Source organism: Mustela nigripes, chromosome 12 (genome assembly GCF_022355385.1).
Source record: "Mustela nigripes isolate SB6536 chromosome 12, MUSNIG.SB6536, whole genome shotgun sequence".
Lineage (NCBI taxonomy): Eukaryota > Metazoa > Chordata > Mammalia > Carnivora > Mustelidae > Mustela > Mustela nigripes.
Genome location: NC_081568.1, coordinates 72,507,365 through 72,530,148, shown reverse-complemented (window position 1 = coordinate 72,530,148; position 22,784 = coordinate 72,507,365). Strand labels below are relative to the sequence as shown.

The 22,784-nt window shown below is 40.5% G+C and overlaps 1 protein-coding gene across 1 annotated transcript in view; it reads right to left on the bottom strand.

The window, feature by feature from the left end:
- Positions 1-16,433, bottom strand: part of CATSPER3 (cation channel sperm associated 3) — a 39,397-nt gene extending 22,964 nt beyond the window's left edge. The window contains exons 1-2 of the mRNA XM_059416345.1: positions 16,333-16,433; positions 14,267-14,420 (exon numbers count right to left, since the gene is read on the bottom strand). Coding sequence (XP_059272328.1) covers positions 14,267-14,420; positions 16,333-16,433 — 255 coding nt within the window. The remainder of the gene's footprint in view (positions 1-14,266; positions 14,421-16,332) is intronic.
- Between the last annotated feature and the right edge of the window lie 6,351 nt (positions 16,434-22,784).

Below are 22,784 nucleotides of genomic sequence, written 5' to 3'. Positions count from 1 at the left end.
AATTCCAGAGGAGGAGAAAGCCAAGCACGGAACTCATGGCTTTCTCCTCCTCTGGAATTCTGCTGCTCTCCTTGGTATTGAAACCGCACTCCTTGGTAGGTGAACCTGGTCTTGGCTGGATTTCTTGTTGATCTTCTGGGGGAGGGGCCTGGTGTAGTGATTCTCAAGTGTCTTTGCCCCAGGCGGAATTGTACCACCCTTACCAGGGGCCGGGCTGAGAAATCCGCTCGGGTTTGCTTTCAGGAGCTTTTGTTCCCTGAGCACTTTCCGTAGAGTTCCGGAGGACGGGGAATACAAATGGTGGCCTCCTGGTCTCCGGCCTGGAGGAGCCGAGAGCCCGGGGCCCCACTCCTCAGTGCGCCCTCAGAGAACAGCGCCCAGTTACTCCCATCTGCCTGACCTCCGGCCGCTCCGAGCTCACTGAGCCTGTGGCCGGTTCAAGGTAACACCGAGCTGTGAGCTCACTGTCGGCTCTGTCTCTGTAGCCGGCTTTCCCGTTCCAATACCCACAAGCTCTGCGACACTCGGACACCCCCGATCCTTCTGTGACCCTGCGGGACCTGAGGCCACGCTGACCCCGTGTGGGCTTTGCCCCGGTTTAGCCTCTGGAGCAATGTCCCTCAGTGGAACAGACTTTTAAAAGTCCTGGTTTTGTGCGCCGTTGCTCCGCCGCTTGCCGGGAGCCGGCCCCTCCCCCCGCGGTCTATCTTCCCATCGCTTTGGATTCACGTCTCCGCCAGTCCTACCTTTCAAAAAGTGGATGTTTTTCTGTTTCCAGAATTGCTGTTCTTCTTCTCTTCGATCTGCCGATGGATTTATAGGTGTTGCAATCTTTAGATAAGCTATCTAGCGATCTCCTGCTAGCTGAAGTAGTCTCAGCCTGCTACTTCTCCGCCATCTTGACTCCTCCCCTTGAGTCTCTATTTCTGATTCTTTCGCGTATACACTTGGAAGTGGAATTGCTGGATTGTATGGCAATTCTACATTTAACTTTTTGAGATGTGTTCTAGAGTGGCTCCGTAATTTTACATTCACACCAACAATGCACAAGAGTTCTAATTTCTTCACATCTACAGCACCAACACTTGTTCTCCATTTCACAGTTTTTGTTTTTATAATGACTGTAATAATTAGGATGCGGAGTTGTATATTTTTGTGAGTTTGATTTGCATTTCTCATCCTAATGACTAGTGATTTTGAACATCTTTTAATGTGCTTATTGGTCGTTTGCTTATCTTCTTTGGAGAAATGTCTACTCAAGTCCTTTGGGTATTTTTTATTTATTTTTTTTAAGATTTATTTATTTATTTATTTGACAGAGAGAAATCACAAGCAGATGGAGAGGAAGGCAGAGAGAGAGAGAGAGGGAAGCAGGCCCCCTGCCAAGCAGAGAGCCCGATGCGGGACTCGATCCCAGGACCCTGAGATCATGACCTGAGCCGAAGGCAGCGGCTTAACCCACTGAGCCACCCAGGCGCCCCCTTTGGGTATTTTTTAATTGGGTTATTTTGTTGTTGATGTTATTGTTGAGTTGTGGGAGCTCTTTGTATAGTCTGCATATTAACTATCAGATTCATGATGTGCAAATATTTTCTTCCTTTCTGTGGCTTATCTTTTCACTCTCATGATAGTTCCCTAAGACTCACAAATGTTTTCATTTAATGAGGTCTAATTAATCTGCCTTTCCCTTTTGTTGCCTGTGCTTTTGGTGTCATACGTAAGAATCTATTGCTGAGGTCAAGGTCATGAACATTTACCACTGTGTTTTCTTCTAAGAATTCTAGCTTTTATATTTAGGATGTTGATCCATTGTGAGTTAATTTTTGAATACAGTGTAAGGTGGGCGTCTGAGTTATTCTCTATGTGTAGATATCAAGTTATCCTAGAAGCATATGATGAAAAGACTATTCTTGCCCCAACTAAATGGTCTTACATTCTCATTGAAAATCAATTAGCCATACTTAATTTGGTTTTATCCCTAGAATTTCAATTATATTCTTTGTCTATGTGTATCCTTATGTCAGTACCACAGTTTTTATTACAATATCTCTGTAGAAAGTTCTGAAGTCAGAAAGTACAAGTTTTCCAAGTCTGTTCTTCACATTCAATATTGTTTTGGCTACTCAAGGCCCTTTGCACATCCACATGAATTTGAGAATCTATTTTTTAGTTTCTTTTTTTGTTTTTTTTTTAAAGATTTTATTTATTTGACAGAGAGAGACACAGTGAGAGAGGGAACACAAACAAGGGGTGTGAGAGAGGGAGAAGCAGGCTTCCTGCCAAGCAGGGAGCCTGATACGGGGCTCAATCCCAGGACCCTGAGATCATACCCTGAGCTCAAGGCAGACATTTAATGACCGTGCCACCCAGGAACCCCAGTTTCTTTTTTAAAAAAAAGAAAATTTTTTCTCTAAATTTGGATAGGGATTGCAATGAATTTCTAGATCACTCTGGGTAGTCTTTGTAACAAGTCTTTTTTTTTTTTTTTTTTTTTAAGATTCTCTCTTCTTATTTGAGACAGAGACAGAGATACAAGCAGGGGTAGGGCCAGAGGGACAAGCAGACTCCTTATTGAATGCAGAGCCTGATGCAGAGTCCAATCCCAAGATTCTGGTATCATAATCTGAGCTAAAGTCAGTCACTTAATCAACTGAGCCAGCAAGGCACCCCTGTAACAAGTCTTAACAGGTATTCTAATTCATGAATTCTAATCCAGGATGTCTTTCCACTAATGTAGGTCTTATTTCTTTCAGCAAGGTTCTATAGTTTTCAGGACACCCATCTCTCATCTCCTTGGTGAAATCTAGTCCTCGGCATTTTATTGTTTTGGATGCTTTTGTAAGTCAAATTTTCTTAAGTTCCTTTTCAGATTGTTCATTGCTAGTATACAGAAATGTCTGATTTTTGTTGTTGATCTTGTGTCAAAAACTTTGCTCAATTTGTTTAATAGTCCTCATGTGTGTGTGTGTGTGTGTGTGTGTGTGCGTGTGTGTGTGTGTGTGTATTATTTGGGATTCTCTATACATAACATCAAGTCACATGCAAACAAAGATAATCTCAATTTTTCCTTTCCAATATGAATGCCATTTTTTTTGCCTGCTTAATTGCTCTGGCTAAGGCTTCCAGCATAATTTTTAAAAATGGTAAAAGCAGGCATCTTTGTCCTTTTCCTGATCTTAGATAGATTAGAAAGATTTCCAGTCTTTCACCCCTGAGCATGATGTTAACTGGATCTTTTTTATAAATGTCCATTATCAGGTTAAGGAATTTCCCTTCTACTTCTAGTTTGTTTTGTTTTGTTTGTTTGTTTTCTTTTTTCTTTTTTTTAAATTTACTTGACAGACAGAGATCACAAGTAGGCAGAGAGGCAAGGAGAGAGAGAGGAAGGAAAGCAGGCTCCTGCTGAACAGAGAGCCCGATGCGGGGCTCAATCCCAGAACCCTGGGATAATGACCTGAGCCGAAAGCAGAGGCTTAACCCACTGAGTCACTCAGGCACCCCTGTTATTTGTTTTTAAATCATTAAAGGGTATTGGATTTTGTCAAATCCTTTTTTAGCAAGAACTGATACAAACTTGGATTTTATTTTTTCCTTCATTCTACTGGTATATTATATTGACTGACTTTCATATCAACATAAGGCATTCCAGGGATAAATCAAGTAATGAATCATGGTGTCATGATCATGATGTCTAATCCTTAAAAATAGGCAGCCTATTGTTTACTATCTCCATGAGGATTTTTGCATCTGTATTCATAAGGAATATCCGTCTGTAGTTTTCTTTTCCTGTGATGTCTTTTTCTGGCTTTGGGGTCAGGGTAATGCTGGACTGATGTAATTAATTTGAAAGTGTCCCATCCTCTTCTATTTTTTGGAAGTTTGAGAAGCATTGGTATTTGTTCTTCTTTAAATGCAGAGGGAAGGGGATCCTGAGTGGTTTAGTTGGTTAAACATTTGCCTTTAGCTCAGGTCATAATTCCAGGGGCCTGGGATTGGGCCCCAAGTTGGGCCCCCTGCTCATCAGCAAGTCTGCTTCTCCCTCTCCCTCTCCCCTTCCCCTGCCTGTGCTCTCTTTTACATACACACACACACACACACACACATACACACATACATAAATGCAGGAGCAAAGTAACTAGTGAAGCCATCTGGTCCTGGGCATTTCTTTATTGGGAGGTTTTTGCTTAGTGATTTTTTTTTAAAGATTTTATTTATTTATTTGACAGAGAGAGATCACAAGTAGGCAGAAAGGCAGGCAGAGAGAGAGAGGAGGAAGCAGGCTCCCTGCTGAGCAGAGAGCCTGATGCGGGACTCGATCCCAGGACCCTGAGATCGTGACCTGAGCCGAAGGCAGCAGCTTAACCCACTGAGCCACCCAGGCGCCCTGCTTAGTGATTTAACATCTTTACTTATTATAGGACTGTTCTAATATGTCAGTTTCCTATTTTTTCCTTAAGTCGGTTTTGCAGTTAGTAAGTTTCTAGGAATCTGTCCATTTCATCTAGGTTGTCTAATTTGTTGGCAGCCTATTGTTTATAGTGTTCTCTTATAACCCTTTTTATTTCTCTTAGGTTAGTAGGAATGTCTCAACATTCATTTCTACTATTAGTAGAGTCTTCACTTATCTTCTTCAATCTAGTTAAAGTTGTCAATTTTGTCAATCTTTTTCAAAAAATGAAATTTTGAATTTGTTGATTTTGTCTCTTGTCTTTTTATCTCACTCTAATCTTTTTTTTAATTTTCTTATTTCTGCTAGCTTTCAGTTTGGTTTACCCTTCTTTTTCTAGTTCCTTAAGGTCTAAAGTTAGGTTATTAAACTAAGATCTTTTATCTTTCCTAATGCAGGCATCTGCAGGTATGTATTTCCCTCTGAGCACTGCTTCTGCTGCATCCTATAAGTTTTATTATTATTATTTTTAATGGAAGTATATTGACATACAATATTAGTTTCAGGTGTAGAACAGTGATTTAATGTTTATGTACATTATGAAATGTTTACCACAGTAAGTGTTGTTACCAGGTGTCACCATACAAAGTTATTACAATATTATTGACTATATTCCTTATGTGTTAAGTCGTGTATTCATTTTCTTTTTTAAAATTTTTTAAAAAGATTTTATTTATGACAGAGAGAGATCACAAGTAGGCAGAGAGGCAGCCTCGGCGGGGGGCGGTAGGGAGGGAAGCAGGCTCCCTGCTGAGCAGAGAGCCAGATGCAGGACTCAATCCCAGGACCCTGAGATCATGACCTAAACTGAAGGCAGAGGCTTAACCCAATGAACAACCCAGGCGCCCCTGTGTGTCCATTTTCATTTACCTTAAAGTACTTTCTAATCTCCCTTGTGATTTCTTCCTTGACCTGTTGTTGGTTATTTAAGAGTATTTCCATATATTTGAAAAATTTCCAGTTTTCCTGTTATTGATTTCCAGTTTCATTCCACTGTTGTCAGAAAAGATACTTTGCATGATTTCAATATTTTAAAATTTATTGGATCTTGCTTTAAAGCACAACATATGGTCTATCCCAGAGAATGCTTTATGTGCATTTGAGAAAAATCACTGTGTTTTCTTGGTGAATTGACCTTTTTGTTAATATATAATGCCCTTTTCTCCTATAACAGTTTTTGCCTTAATATCTATTTTGTCTGATTTGGGTACAGCCAACCTAACTCTCTTTTCATTTCTACTTGCATGTTATATATTTCTCTATTCTTTTACTTTCAACCTATTTGTATTTTTGGATCTCAAATAAATTCTTTGTAGACAGCATATATTTGGATTTTTTTTAAGATTTTTAAAAAAATTTATTTATTTGACAGAGAGACAGTGAGAGAGGGAACACAAGCAGTGGGGGAGTGGGAGAGGGAGAAGCAGGCTCCCCACTGAGCAGGGAGCCCAACGTGGGACTCAATCCCAGGACCCTGGGATCATGACCTGAGCCAAAGGCAGACATTTAATGACTGAGCCACCCAGGTGTCCCAATATTTGGATTTTTAAAAAATAACCCATTCTGTCTTAATTGGAGAGCTCAATTCCTCTATATTTAAAGTAATTACTAATAAAGAAGAAATACCTCTGCCATTTTGTAATATTTTATATACGTCCCATTCTTTTTTGTTCCTTAATTCCTCCATTACGACTTTCTTTTGTGCTTGATTCTTTTGTAGTGTACCACTTGGATTCTTTTCTCATTCTTCTGTATACTTTTTCATTGTGTTTTTCATGGTTACAATTAAGCTCTTAAACTTGTAATAATCTATTTTTAATTAATACAACCTTAGCTTCAATAGTATATAATAATTGTTTCCTTAGAGCTCCGTCCCCACCCCCCTTAAAAAATCAGATTCTTCCCTTTCCTCAGAGTTTGTTACTTTCTGTGGGTAGTGTTGTTTGTTTAGTGGCCTGGCTCAACAGTTTTTTTAAAAACTGTATTCTTTGCAGGGTGCCTGACTGGCTCAGTTGGTACGGCATTTAGGGCTCTCTAAACTCTACCACATACATGGAAGTTTGTTAATGCCTTCATTTTCCAAAGACTGACTCTCCTGGACTTTCTTCAAGGCATTCAGCATGTCCTTTGTTTATGTTAACTGGTCTTTTGTTGTTGTTGCTGTTGTTGTTTTGCCCTAGATAGCAGTGAGTTTTTCATCTGTCTCTCAATGATTTTAAGAAATGCTCTCTGCAGAGTCACCTTTCTGTGCTGAGAAAGTTCCAAGTCAGGCAAAACAAAGGCAATTGCCTTGCATCAGTCCTTCAGGCAGCCCTCAAACAGGTCAAAAGAGACAACATAACTCTTTAAGAACAAAGTCTGTTCTGTGGCTTCAGGAACCAAGGAGACCAGAATTCCACAATGAGAACTTAGGCTGCCATCTTCAGGGCCATCACCACGAGGAGGAGGGGACTGGGCCAGGGACAAAATAAAATGTTGTAAAGTTTTATCTTTTGAAAGCTGACTCTTTCTTGGGTGCCTGGGTGGCACACTTGGTTAAGCATCCAACTCTTGGTTTCAGCTCAGGTCATGATCTCAGTCATGAGATAGAGCCCTGTGACAAGCCCTGGGTTGGGCTCCATGCTCAGCAGGAAGTTTGCTTGGGATTCTCTCTTCTTCTGCCTCTGCTCACCACCCCCCCCCCCGCACTTGCTTGCACTCTCTCTAAAATAAATAATCTTTGGGATGCCTGGGGCTCAGTCAGGTAAGCATCTGCCTTTAGCTGAGGTCATGATCCCATGATCCAAGTCCTTTGTCAGACTCCTTGCTTGGGGAGCTTGCTTCTCCCTCTGCCTACTTCTCCCACTGCTTGTGCTCTCTCTCTGACAAATAAATAAAATATTTTAAAAAAATAATATTTTAAAAAGAATAAAAAGTAAAAGTTGACTTTCTTGATTCAATCTTCACTCATTTGCTATAAATCTTTGACTATTTTCCAGAGTTCTGAGAGTTTTTGTCCCTTTTCAGGTACTTCTGTGGACAGATGGACCCTTAGAGTACCTAAGTACCTACCATTTTCACTGACATCATTCATCTTTTTCATTTTTGAAGGATGGGTTTTCTGGATGCGGAAATCTTGGTTTGTTTGTTTTTCTTTCAGCACTTTGAATACAACATCCCACTACCTTCTGGCCACCATAGTTTCTGGTGACACATCAGCATTAATTTTACTGAGGATACTCCGTATTTGATGAATCGTTTCTCCAATGGTACTCTCAAGTTCTCTGACTTTCAACAGTCTGTTCATGATGTGTCTAGATGAATTTCTGAGTCTACTCTCAGAGTTTGCTGGTGTTTTTGGATATGTAGATTAATGTTTTCCATTGAATTTGGGGAATTTGGGGCCATTATTCCTTTATAATTTTTTTGCCCTTTCTCTCATCTCCTGGGATGCCTTGTTTATCTGATGAGGTTCCACATGTCTCTGATCATTTTCAGTCCTTCATTTTTTTTTTAAGGTTTTATTTACTTATTTGACAAGACAGAGAGATAACAAGCAGTGGGAGTGGCAGGCAGAGGGAGAGGGAGACCCACACTCCCACTGGGAGCCAGATGCAGGATTCAATCCCAGGACTCCAGGATCATGACGTGGGCTGAAGGCAGCCTCTTAACCGACTGAGATACCCAGGCACCCCCTAGTCCTTCATTTTTCTTTCTGTGCCTCACACTGGAGAATCTCAGTTGACCTATCTTTGTTTTTCAATTCCTTCCTCCACTAACTCAAATCTGCTACTGAATTCCTTTAATGAATATTTCAATTATTGTACTTCTCAACTAAAGAATTTTTATTTGGCTCTTTTAAAAATTTCTCTCTTTACTCATATTCTCTATTTGGTGAGGTATTCCTCTCATATTTTCCTTTGGGTCTTTAGATAGGATTTTTTTTCATTAGTCCTTTGAACATACTTACAATCTCCAATTTAAAAACCTTTGCATAGTAAGCCGAAGAGATGGGCTTCCTCAGGGACAGTTTCTATTGACTGTACTTTTATCTGCTTGTGTAGGAGCCATACATTGTTTCTTTGTGTGTTTTGAGATTTTTGTTGTTGTTGTTGGAAAAGGGACATTGTAAATTACATAAAAGTGGAACCCCAGGGACACCTGGGTGGCTCAGTTGGTTAAGCAGCTGCCTTCAGCTCAGGTCATGATCCCAGCGTCCTGGGATCGAGTCCCACATCGGGCTCCTTGCTCAGCAGGGAGCCTGCTTCTCCCTCTGCCTCTGCCTGTGCTCGCTCTCTCCCCCTCTCTCTCTCTGATAAATAAATAAAATCTAAAAAAAAAAAAAGTGGAACCCCAGAAATCTGATGACCCCCACTCCCTAGAATTTTATTGCCATTTTTTTAGAAGAAACTTTCCAGAAGTACTTCTGTAATGTCTGTATTCTTTGTCATGTCTGGCTAAAGACCCACTCAGCTAACTTAATGGTCTGCTAGTGAATGGGCAGATATTCCCATAAATGCCTGGACCCACTAACTCTCCCAGCCTTTGCCATAAGGTTCTGAGTGTTGCAGCAGACATTTAATAGTCCAGCAGTTTAGGGCGCCTGGGTGGTTCAGTGGGTTAAGCTGCTGCCTTCGGCTCAGGTCATGATCTCCGGGTCCTGGGATCGAGTCCCGCATCAGGCTCTCTGCTCAGCAGGGAGCCTGCTTCCTCCTCTCTCTCTCTCTGCCTGCCTCTCTGCCTACTTGTGATCTCTCTCTGTCAAATAAATAAATAAAATCTTTTAAAATAAAAAAAAAAAATAGTCCAGCAGTTTATGTCTCTGCCTTAGCCTTCATTTCCTGCTTGCAGAGTCTCAAGATTTTCCAGAGGTGAGATTTCAGGGCCTTCTCAGGACTTTCCTGATACCTTCGTTGAGATTCTCCAAAATGGTAATAATTTCTCAGAGTTTCACAGTTAATCAAGGGTTTTCATACATGTTATCCAATTACCTCAGCCACCCTGTGTACATTAATGACATCACTTTATGAATGTTGAAGCGCAACAATTTCGAGATTAAGTAACTTGCCAAAAACCCCGATTTCTCTAACATTGAAATCTGCATCCCTTCCACAGCACAGAATTTCCCCCAGGCTTGCAAACCGGGATGCTATGGGAGGTACGTTATGTGACCCATATGGCCTCTGCAGGGCAATCAAAGATTTAGATTCCTCAACTCAGCTCTTGCCCTGATTCCTATCAAGTGCCATACCTAACATGATGCTCTGTGGTTCATTACCAAATGCTGTGGAGTGCAATGCCACACCGACAGGTTCAGAGATGTGGTGCCAAATGGACACTGGCGCATTTCATGCATTGACTAGGGTCCTCCACCACCTACCTCCATGGCCTCTGACTACATGCTGGGTTGATGTTGACCACTTTCACCACCAAGAAAGAAACTTGTTATTTACCATAAAAGACGACCGAGTACATTTTTATCCATTTTATTATACAACAAAACATACATATAGAACCACACAAACAAATATATAGCCTAATGGACTGTTCCATGGCCCACACGTTGTAACTACCACCTAGGTCTAGAAATACAACTTTGTTCACCAGCTATCCCACAAGTCCTCCACGTGTGCCATCCCAATTACAACTTCCTCCTTTCCCCCAAATTAACCACTATCCTGATTTTCATAGTCATCACTTCTTGGATTTCTCTATAGATAGGAACACATGTATACATCCCTGGAACTAATACTTTAGTCTTGCCTTTTAAAATCTGTTTAAATTTGGTGTCTTTTAAGTCTTCCATTCCTTTTTTTCCTTTCAACTTACCTATTGATGAATCCAGGCATTCTGATGGGTAGAACTTCCCAGTCTAGATTTTGCTACCTACACACTCATGATGCAGCTCAGCATGCTCCCCTGTCCTCTATCTTCCAGAAACAGGTAGTTAGATCCAAAGACTAGACCGGATTCAGGTTTCATCTCTTTAGCAAGATCATAGCTTCTGTTCTTTCATAGCAAGCATATATCTGCTTGTCTCCCTTCTGATGATGGTAGTGGCTACTCATTCTTATTGCCTAGATCCATTTCTTCACTAGAAGCTGAAAACAGTGATACTCTAATTTTATCATTTCCTTTTTCACTTATTAACTGGGATATTTCTATAAAGAGAGTTCTCTCTTATTGACTGTATGGTTACTCAGTAATATGGTTCATATTAGGTCAATAATGCTTGATTCTTTCTCTTAATGTTTTAGAGATAAAAATTAGTTCCTTATTACCCTCCAAAAGTGACCAGTTAGTTTTTGGTATCATTATGAACTTATGGATTATTTGAGGCATTCCAATCCATTTTAATTATCATCCTTATCAAAGCTCAAAGTGTCCCATCTTCCGCTAGTAGCAGGCTCTTTAAGTTGTCTCCTGAGTCCTTTTGACACAACCCCCGTAATCTTTGACATCTTCCTTGCTAATATGACAAGATATTCCTTACTCCTCTGGTATGTTTTTTGCCTTGACTTGTGGTCAATCATTTCTCTAAAAATCCCTAGTTTGTTTTCAGTGAGAAATGGCATTTCAAAATCACATGAATTGTGAGCACTATGGCTGTGTAACTGCTGGAGTGGTCAATGTTTAGGTCTTTCATGGTTAAGGATAAAATACTTTCGTCATTTATCCTGATATTTCCAACTTAATGTCAAACTGGAGAATTTTTACTTAGCATTGTCTGTATTACCTCTGTTTCTCCTTTCTTCCATGAGTATACTGATTCCCAAGAACAGAGAGGGTAAGAGAATGAAACTGTCCCATGTTTGCCCATCGACTTTATCCCATATGACACATACAACAGTCTCAAAATGATATTACTCTAATATATCTCCACTAATTTGACTCTTAAAAATGGTTTAAAATTTTCTGGGCATTAACTCTCCCCACTCTCCTCCATGTTTGAGTCATACTGTATCTTCACCATCAGAGGACAGATTCATTCTATGGCATATTCTCTCCTTGTTAGCCCACAATTAGCATTAATTCTACCAATAATTGTATTTAATGCTCACCATCCATCCTAATGTTGATGCGTCTCTAGTCAATTTGCTTCAATTTATTCTTTACCAGATTCTGACAGAAGGGCTTAAGGAAACATCACCCAAGGGTTTTCATGACTGATGACAGTGTATCTCTGTGTGCATTATACTTGAAATTTCATCAGTTTTAATGGATCTAGAACTCTTGGTTCATTTTCCTCCCTTAAGTATCCTAAATATGTTGCTTTCTTTTAGCATAAAGTGTTAGCAACGTCTGCCAATACTTCCCCTTTCCTTAGCAGCCTCTTTGCCCAGATGCTCATAATTTCCTCTACCCTCTTTCATTTAGAGTCCAATAATTTTAGTAGAATGTTTCAGTGCTTGTTGTTCTAAATTCATATTCTCAGGTGTGTAATGTGTGCTCTTTCAATATAGAACTTCAGTTCTTTAAGGTAACATTTCTTAGATTATAGGTTTCTCTGCGTTCCATCCCTTTACTTTGTTACTGTTTCAAATTCAGGGACTCCTGTTATCCTTATGTTGGATCTTTTCTCCCCCCCATTTTCTTTACAACTTTTTTCTTTTCACTTTTTTTAATTTTTATTTTTAAGTAATCTATACCCAACATGGTGCTCAAACTCACAACACTGAGATCAAGTACTGCATGATCCACCAACTGTGCCCGCCAGGTGTCCCTTCCCCCATTTTCAATATTCATTATTTTCTCTTGAATCCTTTTTATTTCTTCATTATTGATTGATTTTAAAATTCTCTTCCTTGGGCATCTCGGTGAATCAGTTGGTTAAGCATCTGCCTTTGGCTCAGGTCGTGATCCCAGGGTCCTGGGATCAAGTCCTGCATCGGGATCCCTGCTCAGCGGGGAATCTGCTTCCCCCTCTGCGCTCCTCCAGCTTGTGCACTCTCTCGCTTTCTCTCTCTCAAAAATAAATAAATAAAATTTAAAAAAAAAAAATAAAAATCTCTTCCATTAATCCAATATGTCTCTTAAGCTATTACCTGTTGTGCTTAATTGCTCTTAGCTACATCTTCATTTCTGAAATGTCTTTTATTTCTAATTCTTTCCTGAGTCTTTTCACTTTGCCTCTGTTCTTTCCTTTTTCATATCATTTTCTTAAACATTTACCTTGTTTTGAAATAAGATGCTACAGTTGTTATCTGTTTTGTGGACATGTCTTTGTGGTGGGCTTCTACCATCTACAGGGGTATTATTCTCCAATATATTCTCTTTTCTCACTTCACAATCATTGTGTGGGATTTTACTTCAGTCTCTTTATAATATACTTTTTTCTATGACATTGGTTTTCCTGAACTTTTAGAAGGTGTGGTTCTGACTTCATGTAGCTCCCTCTTCTCTTTCAAAGACATGCTAGCTTGATTTTTAAGGTTTCTTCATTCCATTCCCCTCCTCCAATTTTATCTAGACTTTCTCTTCCTTAATCTCTGGGTCTCTCCCCTGCTCAATTTTTATTCCACTCCTTTTATTTCTTCTAAGTGGATGGGGATCATGGGGGATATCCCTGAAGGAAACTCTGGCTGGTCAGTCTTCAGAGTTCACAAGATCCAGACTGTTTTAGGTCCTTCAGGAATTACCAGGAACCTCTTGCATTAACCCAGTACTGGACTGAACAACACCCTTCCCAATATCAAATACTGATCATCAACAGAAGAAAAAAAAATATATATATATATGAAATTATAATGTATATAATACATATAATGAAATTATATATATATATATATATATATATATATATGTTAGTCATCAAAAAGAATGAAATCTTGCCATTTGTAACAATGTAGATGGAACTAGAGGGTATTATGCTAAGTGAAATAAGTCAGTCAGTGAAAGACAAAATACAGTATCATTTCACTCACATGTGGAATTTAAGAAACAAAACAGATAAATATATCTGAAGAGAAGGAAAAATAAAATAAGACAACAGGGAAGGAGACAAACCATGAGAGACTCTTAACTACTGGAAACAAACTGAGGGTTGTTGGAGGGGAGGTTGATGGAGGATGGGGTAATAGGATGATAGGCATTAAGGAGGACCCTTGAAGTAAGGAGCACTGGGTGTTATATGCAAATGGTGAATCACTTAATTCTACCTTAAATTAAGTATTTTAAGTTTACTTAAATTCTACCTTATAGACTAATAATACAGAATATGTTAATAAAAAAATATGTTCTCATATCAGCCCATATTTTCCAACTAATATTTATTGAACATCCTCTGCTTCCTCTCCCTCAGAGGCTAAATCTGTGCAGTTGGGGCTCATAGTAAGGATATGTTTTTAACTAGTTTTGATTTTTATACTGCCTGTGGATTCTGATTTTGCTCCCAAGTTGCTCTGTTTCCCCCCACACTCTGATTTTATTTATTTATTTTTAGAGGGAGAAAGAGAACATGCACCTACAGGGAGAAGGGACAGAGAGAGAATCCCAAGCAGACTCCCTGCCAATCCCTTGCCTGTCACAAGGCTATCTCATGACCCTGAGATCCAATGACCTGAGCAAAAACTGAAAGTTGGACGCTTAACTGACTGAGCTACCCAGGCACCCTCCAAGGTGCTTTTTTTTTTTTTAGGAGAAAATTCAGAGAGATTAAAAAACCACGTTACCACTGCTAATATTGTTACCATCTTTCCAAAGATTTTAGAGTATATTTTTTAAGTCCTTAGAGCTTTCCTATGGAAAATTTTCTTGAACAAAATGCCTTAAAAATCTTAAAATGTTTTCACAAATAAAAAGGATGAAACAGAAGAGACTCTACTCATTTTGTCTGCTTACCTCAAAAAGTCTGAACAAGTTGTATTTTGTATTATAATCAGTCCACAAGACCACAAAAAAGGCATTCAGGGTGACGGTGCTAATCATAATTATCTTAAAGAGACGACTCATTATGACTCTCTTCACAAATGCCTGGCACTGAGTATCTCTCCTCCTGTCAAAAAGTTGAATAGAGGTATGATTATCTTACAACAGAACTAGATCCCAAATACTACACACTTTTTGTGAGACTAGGTCCTGCTTTCTCCCCTCTACAAATATAAATTTAAATATACTTTTAAACTGCAACACATTGTAGGACCCCTGGCTGGCTCGGTCAGTAGAACAAGTGATTCTTGATTTCAGGGTCATGAGTTTGAGCCCCACATTGGGTGCAGAGATGACTTAAATAAATGTGTGTTTTACAATGCTAGCATTGAAGGACCACTAAAATATGTATGATGACCTCTGAGTTGATCTGTTCCCACTCAGTTACTTAGTTCCTTCTAAGTAACTAAGTGTGGGGGGCGGGAATGATTCCTAGTCCCTCTCAAGCAAAATAATACTCCTTCCATAAATTTTTACTGAGTGGTTACTAATACCAGGCAAGATAGCAGACAGCAGACACTGTGGATATAAGGAGAACAAAACTAAATATTGTCAGTCTAGTAGGAAAAACTGGTACTAATCAAATCACCACCTACATAATTGTTTACAAATCAGTGATTTAAAAAAAAAAAAAAAACTGGACACCCTAAAAAAACAGGCAAAATCAGTCACTTCATGAAACAAATTCAAATGGTAATGAACTTCCCCCAAAATGTTCAGTAGCATTACTAACGGGGAAGGGAGGTTGCAAATTAGGTCCAACCATTATTTTGGCTTATAAAATTAGCAAAGTTTTAAATGTCATATTATCTAATGTTGGCAGTCGTGTGGTGTGATGAGGTATTCTCATAAACTGCCAGGGGGTGTGGAAATTGGCCAGCTCCTCTGAAAAGCCTTAGAACTATTTTTAACCTCTGATCCAAGGAACCTACCCCAAGAGAATGCAATCTGGAATGAAGTGGCTTTGGCCAAACATGTTCATCCCAGCTTTACTTACAGTAGTAAAAACCTGGAAACAGTTTAAAAGTCTAACAAGAAAGACTGGTTAAGTAGAGATGGCCGTCCACTTCATGGAATCTTACATAGATACGAAAAAATGCCTACGACTTTTTCATGGTTTAAAAAATGTTTATGATCCACCAGCTAGCAAAAAACAAAAACAAAATAAGAGACCAAATTCTCTACTCAGTATTATTTCAACTGTGCAAGAACAGGTGAAAAAAACTGAGCAGGACACCGGCCAAATGCTGACGGTGTCTGCCTATGATGGCAAGCTTATAGTAAATCTTTTCCTTGGTTATTATATTTATCTATGCTTTCCAATTTTTCTCAAAAAGTATGTATTTTTCCCCACTATATGTAACAAATGGACACACTCCTCCTAACAGTAAATACAGAATGCATATACTTTCATAATCTAAAAAACAAGATGTATAGTTTTCATCATCTGTTTTGAGATGAGGTCAATTACCTTCAAATTTTCTTTTTTTTTTTTTTAATTTATTTATTTGACAGAAAGAGAGAGATCACAAGTAGGCAGAGAGGCAGGCAGAGAGAGAGAGTGGCATGCAGGATCCTCGCTGAGCAGAGAGCCCGATGTGGGGCTCGATCCCACTACCCTGAGATCATGACCTGAGCTGAAGACAGAGGTTTTAACCCACTGAGCCACCCAGGGGCCCCTCCTTCAAATTTTCTAACACAGTAGCTAATAAAAGCAAAGTAAGAAGGACAAAAAGATAAAAGGATTAAACCATCAAATTCAGTGTATGGGTCAAGTAAGACCGTGACTGAACAATGACTTAACTAACCAGTCACAATATTAAAGCCAAAGAAGCAAACTGTTTGGCTGAGCCTTCACCAACCTCCCCAGTGAGAGCACAGGGGTGAGTGTACCCAGAAGCTAAGAGTATACTGGCACCTTGTTCCCAAGCTGCCATCTGCTCATTTCTTAACAAGCAAGAGAAATAAAGAATATTTACTGAAATTTCCTGAATCTTGCACAGAACTCTGCTGAAGAATTATCCAACAGTGAGCTCGAAATGACTCTTGTATCATTCTGGTAATGAAACTGTTGAGACATTATCCAAATTCCCAATCTTTATTCCTTGCTCTGATCATCCAAACAGAAAATCTCTGTTTAGGGATTTCCTTGGCATCTAGATTCCAAGAGGCCACAGACCAGGGCCCACAAAAGGAACTCCCGCTTTATGACATAATTCTTGGGTGTCATAGTGCGTTACTAGCCTGCAGGTCCCCAGAGTCAAATACTTCCTGTGCTGAGATCCTGTCTTCCCAGGGAGACTATGCACCTCAGATCAGCGAAAGGGATACAAGTACACAGGAACTGTGAAGCTCCAAGCTGAATCTGGGAGATACCAGAGCTAGAGCAGAAAAAAGTAATTTCTCTCTCAAGAAGAATCCACATATGGGGGACACCTGGGTGGCTCAGTTGGTTAGGCGTGTGCCTTTGGCTCAGGTCATGATCTCTGGGTCCTGGGATCGAGCCCCGCATCGGGCTTCCTGCTCAGCCCCTCAGGAGCCTGCTTTTCTCTCTGTCTCTCCCTCTGCCCCTCCCCACTGCTCATTCTTTCCCTCTCTCAAATAACAAATAAAATCTTAAAAAAAAAAAAAGAAGTACCCACAAAATCCCTTAATAATGTGTTAAGACTAAGTTAAGCATCATATAAGAGGAAAAAGCAAACTATTCTGAGGTTCTAAGAGCCAAGAGCATACATTGGGGCACAGGACCAGAAACATCAGGATAGACAGAAAAGATGTCGATGGGTTTGGGGCTAGAACACAAGAAAAAGGAGGAAAAGAGAAGGTCATTCACTCCCAGCCCTACCTTATAGGAAGCCTGTAATGTGTATATATGACCCTCCTGAACAGAGCATAGGAGATGAGCCTGTGGGGCCAAGATATTTTAAGTACAAGAGCCATAGGGTTTTTGCTCTGTTCAATTCTTGGGATTAACTTATTCTCTTTGCTTTCCTTCTTCTAATCCCTTTGGCTTCCAAGGCAAATCTAGACAGAGGGATCTGGGTAGCCCTCCATTGTATTAAACCTTTAGTGGCTAAACTAGTCACATTCCTGAAAACATAAATTCTTGAGCTCTAAGAAAAGCAAGTAACCACCAAAATAGCTCTGTAGTCTCAGGCATTCTAGAACAAGTGTATGTTACTATTCCTGGTAGGAAAACACTCTTGTAGGCAACCAATACACTAAACTAGGAAAAACATCCTATTTATTCAATTTCTGTATTTAAAATCATCAACAGTGAAGCGTTAAGAATCACTTCAACTCATAGCCCCAAGATTCAAACTTTAGCCTCATCGTCCCACTTTACATTCTGTCCCCCAGGGATCAGCTCCTCCTGTACCTCCTACTGCCTCCTTTGGTCATATGGGCCCTAATGCCTTCTGGGCTCATGCCCCAACATCCCCAAAGCAGACTCCTGGAGCAGCTGCTGGGAGAAAGCCTGAATTAGTCCTTCACCTGAATCTGGTTCCACCTGCCCCAGTACATCAGTGTCTACTCAAGTTGGGGGACACAGAAGGCCCTTGGTGGGTGTATGCTGTAGAATTATACAAGAGAATGGCACTAGAGACCCTCATGCTCGCTGAGCATGGTGAGAGTCCATCTCCGGGAACCCCAATGGTCTACTTCCATGCCTTCCCTCATGGAGCATCAAAGCACTCTTTGGGGGAGAAATAGAGAGGAGATTAAGGATGTAAAGAATTCTTTCACGATGCTTGGAGGGATGAGGAAAGATGGCCAGCTGGAAGCAGCAGAGAGAAGTCCGGTTGTTGTTAGAATACCCCACAAGCACAGCTAAGCACAGCTGAATGTGGTTTCTGAAGTCACCGATGAACACATCAGTCTGGGAATGGAACTCCAGCTGTGATTACAATCAGATGTGACAAGCTTCTCCAGGACCTACTGAAATCATCCATCTTTTCTCACAGATAAGTGGACACAACAGGCACCCTGCGATACGAAGCCAAAGGGGGCACCTCCTCTGCCCTTTCAGCAGCAACTCACACTGTGCTCACCGTGGGTGTCACCAGCACAGCCCAGCTGCACACAGAGGGGGACATCAGCAGTCAGCCGGCATGGCAGCTTGGTGACTCAAGTCTTCGGCTAAGAGTCATGTCTTTACTTGTCCCAAGAACCGGCACTGGAACAGAAACCTCACATATTATAGCCAAACCCTCATATAGCTCTTGGTATTTTGCAGGAAATTCCACAAAATTGAAAGTCCCAGAGTTCAACTGGTCTATTTTTGAACACTGGATGAGAGAGCATAGAGACCGCTGTGTACTTCCACCAGTCCTGCAGGACAGTAATGGGAGTCAGTTTGGGTTCAAACACAATATACATGCTACTGCTTTCTGTCTAGAGCAAAAACATCAAGAACCATGCTTATTCTGTTTATCCAAAGATTTCCTTACTCCTATCAATGCCAAAAAGTAACCACTACTTTTACAACGTTAACTTCAATCTAGAAAAGGGAACTGTCAAACATGCCGGCAAGCTGGTTTGTTACTCAGGAAGGTCTTCCAAGGGGTCATAGTTCATGTCTATGGAACTCCTCTCTCCTCCAGAGTTTCTTTAGAAAGAAAAGAAAGGGAAACCAAAGCTTACTGCATCAGAAAACCACTGCTGTCGCACAAAGATTTAGAATAGAAAGGAACCTGGGAGCCTCCAACTTTGACAGTGTCTTTTGAGGCTGAAATGTCAGTTACTTGAACAGAGTCTGGAAGTTCATTCTGTTGGAATTTACCCCGGTTAGTACTCCCACAGCCTTCTACTGCAGGGGCTCTGGTGGTCTACAGTCAGGTCTGTGAGTTCCAGCAGATGCAACAACCCTTAACAAAGACCTTATGTCAAACCCTCGTGTAGTTGCTAATTAGTAAATGCATTCTCGGGTCTTCAGCACTGCAATTACAAGCCAAATCCTGCTCTCTCTGCTGTACTAATATGTGGTGTATGTCCCAGTCAACAAGCTGAGCCCCTCATGCTTACATTCAAAATAAGGGGAAAGGTTTCAGGGTACAGTGAAACAAGCTCAGTGACACCAAAGGGAACAAACAAGTCTGGAAGGTGGAATATTCTACAGGACACCTGATCCCGTTTTTACAGTAAGTCAATGACATGGGGGACAGGGAGGAAGAAAGGGGAGCTTGCTCACTCTAGACTGAACAAAGAGACTAGACGTGATGGGTGGACTTTATGTGGATCCTGATTAGAACAAAAATACTGTCCAGATGCACTCCTGACCTTCAAGAAAATGATTTTGTCTGGGTGTTAGATGATACCAAGGAAATCATGGTTGATTTTGTTACAAGGTGAAATAATGGCATTATGGTTTATACAAGAAAATGACCATATTTTCTAAAGATATTTACTGAGGGATGTAAGGACATGCTATCTAGGATTTTAAATGTTAAAGCTATTTTGCCTCTTTTAAATGCTTTAGCAAAGAAAAGAGAAATGGAGACTTATGTGAAGTAACTGATGTAAAATCTTGATAATTGTTAAATCTGAGTACATAATGGTTTAATGTACCATTCACTTTATTTTTAAATATGTTTAAGTTTGTTCATGTTTAAAAATTCATGTGAGGGGGGGCCTGGGTGACAGCTGGTTAACTGGCTACCTTCGGCTCCGGTCATGATCTCAGGGTCCTGCAATCAAGTTCCAAGTCAGGTTCCCTGCTCAGCACAGAGCCTGCTTCTACCACTCCCTCCGCCCCTCCCCACAGCTCATGCTCGCTCTCTCTCAAAAAAAGAAAATCTTTACAAAAATAAAATAATAGAGACACCTGGGTGGCTCAGTTGGTTAAGCAGCTGCCTTCGGCTCAGGTCATGATCCCAGCGTCATACGATCGAGTCCCACATCGGGCTCCTTGCTCAGCAGGGAGCCTGCTTCTCCCTCTGCCTCTGCCTGCCACTCTGTCTGCCTGTGCTCCCTCTCTCTCTCTGACAAATAAATAAATAAAATCTTTTAAAATAATAATAAAAAAATAAAAATTCATGTGAAAAAATTAAAGCACTGAACTAAAAATGTCTGGTAAATAAAATGTATAAAAGTCCCCAAATCTATAATATAGAAAAGAGTTTATAAAAACACAAGGCAGGGCACCTGGCTGGCTCTGTTGGAAGAACATATGACTCTTGATCTCAGGGTTTTGAGTTTGAGCCCCAAGTTGGGTGCAGAGATTACTTAAAAAATAAAATCTTAGGGACGCCTGGGTGGCTCAGTTGGTTAAGCAGCTGCCTTTGGCTCAGATCATGATCCCAGCGTCCTGGGATTGAGTCCCACATCGGCTCCTTGCTCAGCAGGGAGCCTGCTTCTCCCTCTGCCTGTGCCGGCCATTCTGTCTGCCTGTGCTTGCTCTTTCTCCCCCCCCCCCCTCTCTCTCTGATAAATAAAATCTTTTAAAAAGATAAAATAAAATAAAATCTTAAAAAAAAAAGTTTTGCTTTTTCCTCTAAACAAATTTCTAAGAAGCACCAATGATGCATCTCCTGGCAGTCACAGAAACTGGGCGGCTCTTGTCCCTCTTCATATGGAGGGTGTACTCCATATCCACAGGGTAAACTGACCCAGCCAACAGACCCAGCCAAGAACTGGCTTTGGAGAGCTCAGACTCCCTGTCCCATTTCCATATGATTTCTCTGACTGGGGCCCCGGTTGGGTAGGGAGGGGAATGTTTGCTTGTTTTAACATATGGATTTTTCTGGTCTCTGAAACAAGGTGAGTTACACAGAGATGATCTCTGTTAAATCCTGGTACCATAATGCTTCAAGAGATTAACACACCTTCTTTGGACAAATATATATATATATTTATATATGTATTTATTCTTTAAATTTATATTCTAATCTTATTACTAAGTACATTCCATGGGGTGCCTGGATGGCTTAGGTGGCTAAGCATTTGCCTTTGGTTCGGGTCATGATCTCAGGGACCTGGGATCCAGCCCTGCGTCGGGCTCCCCGCTGGGCAGGGAGTCTGCCTCTCCCTCTGCCCCTCCCCCCGCTCATGCTTTTCCTCTCTCTCAAATAAATTAAGTAAAATATTTCAAAAATTAAGTTAAGTTTTAAAAAAGATTAATACAATCCTGGGGCACCTGGGTGACTCAGTCGGCAGAGTGTCTGACTCTTGGTTCTGGCTCAGGTCATGATCTCATGGTCATGAAATCAAGTCCCACATCAGGCTCCACACTCAGTGTAGAGTCTGCTTCAGATTCTGTCTCCCTCTCCTTCTCTCTCTCTAAAACAAATAAATAAAATCTTTAAAAATAATAAGTACATTCCTGAGTTTCTTCAAAGAAACACTGGCATTTTAATTTTTAAGTAACAGATTACTTTATATTCCATTTTACTCCTATCAGTGACACACAGAATATAAATAGAGCTCATTACGGGATAAAAACTCAGTATCTTCTTTTTTTTTTTTTGACTTTTTTATTCATTTATTTGACAGAGACGAGAAATCACAAGTCAGCAGAAGTAGGCAGAGAGAGAGGGGAAAGCAGGCTCCCCGCTGAGCAGAGAGCCCAATGTGGGGCTCAATCCCAGGACCCTGGGATCATGACCTGAGCCGAAGGCAGAGGCTTAACCCACTGAGCCACCCAGGCACCCTGAAAACTCAGGAGCTTCTAACTTAATGGCCATTTAGACCCTCAGTTCAGGAGTTACAAACTGCATATGATTTTTTTAAATGACCCTTAGGAAAAAAAAGAAAAAAATGACCCTTAGGGCACCTGGGTGGCTCAGTCAGTTGGGCGACTGCCTTTGGCTTGGGTAATGATTCCAGGGTCCTGGGATTGAGTCCCATATCAGGCTCCCACTGCTCTGTGGGGAGCCTGCTTCTCCCTCTTCTTTTGCCTGCTACTTCCCATATTGTGCTCTCTCTCTCTCTGTCAAATAAATAAATACAATCTTAAAAAAAAAAAAATGACCCTTAGTTCCTCCTAATGCAGAGTGTCAAATAATGATCTGGCAAGTTGGTCACTGTGATGGTGAATCCTTATATTGCCCCAGAGGCCACTGTTTTCTCCTTCAACTCCCTCTCTGAAAAAGATAAAACAAGATAGCTTACCAATTTTCTGTAATCTAACTACTTAAAAAGCAGCTACACTCCAAATCAACTTCAGCATCGTAAGAATTGTTATAGCTGTGTTAAAACCCTTTACCTACAGAGTTCACCATTCTTCTTCTACTTTCTAATTATTCTCCAACACAATGTATTGGTAAAGTCACCATCATCACTTGAATTTCTGGGTTATAAAATGTGTGCATACTCCCTCATCCCAATTTCTGGGCTTTAAGAATGCTATTTCTCCCGCTGAATATTACTAATGTAATTCCCTGAGTTGGTTTACCTTATATATATGATTAGAAATAATGAGAAATCCTCAGGC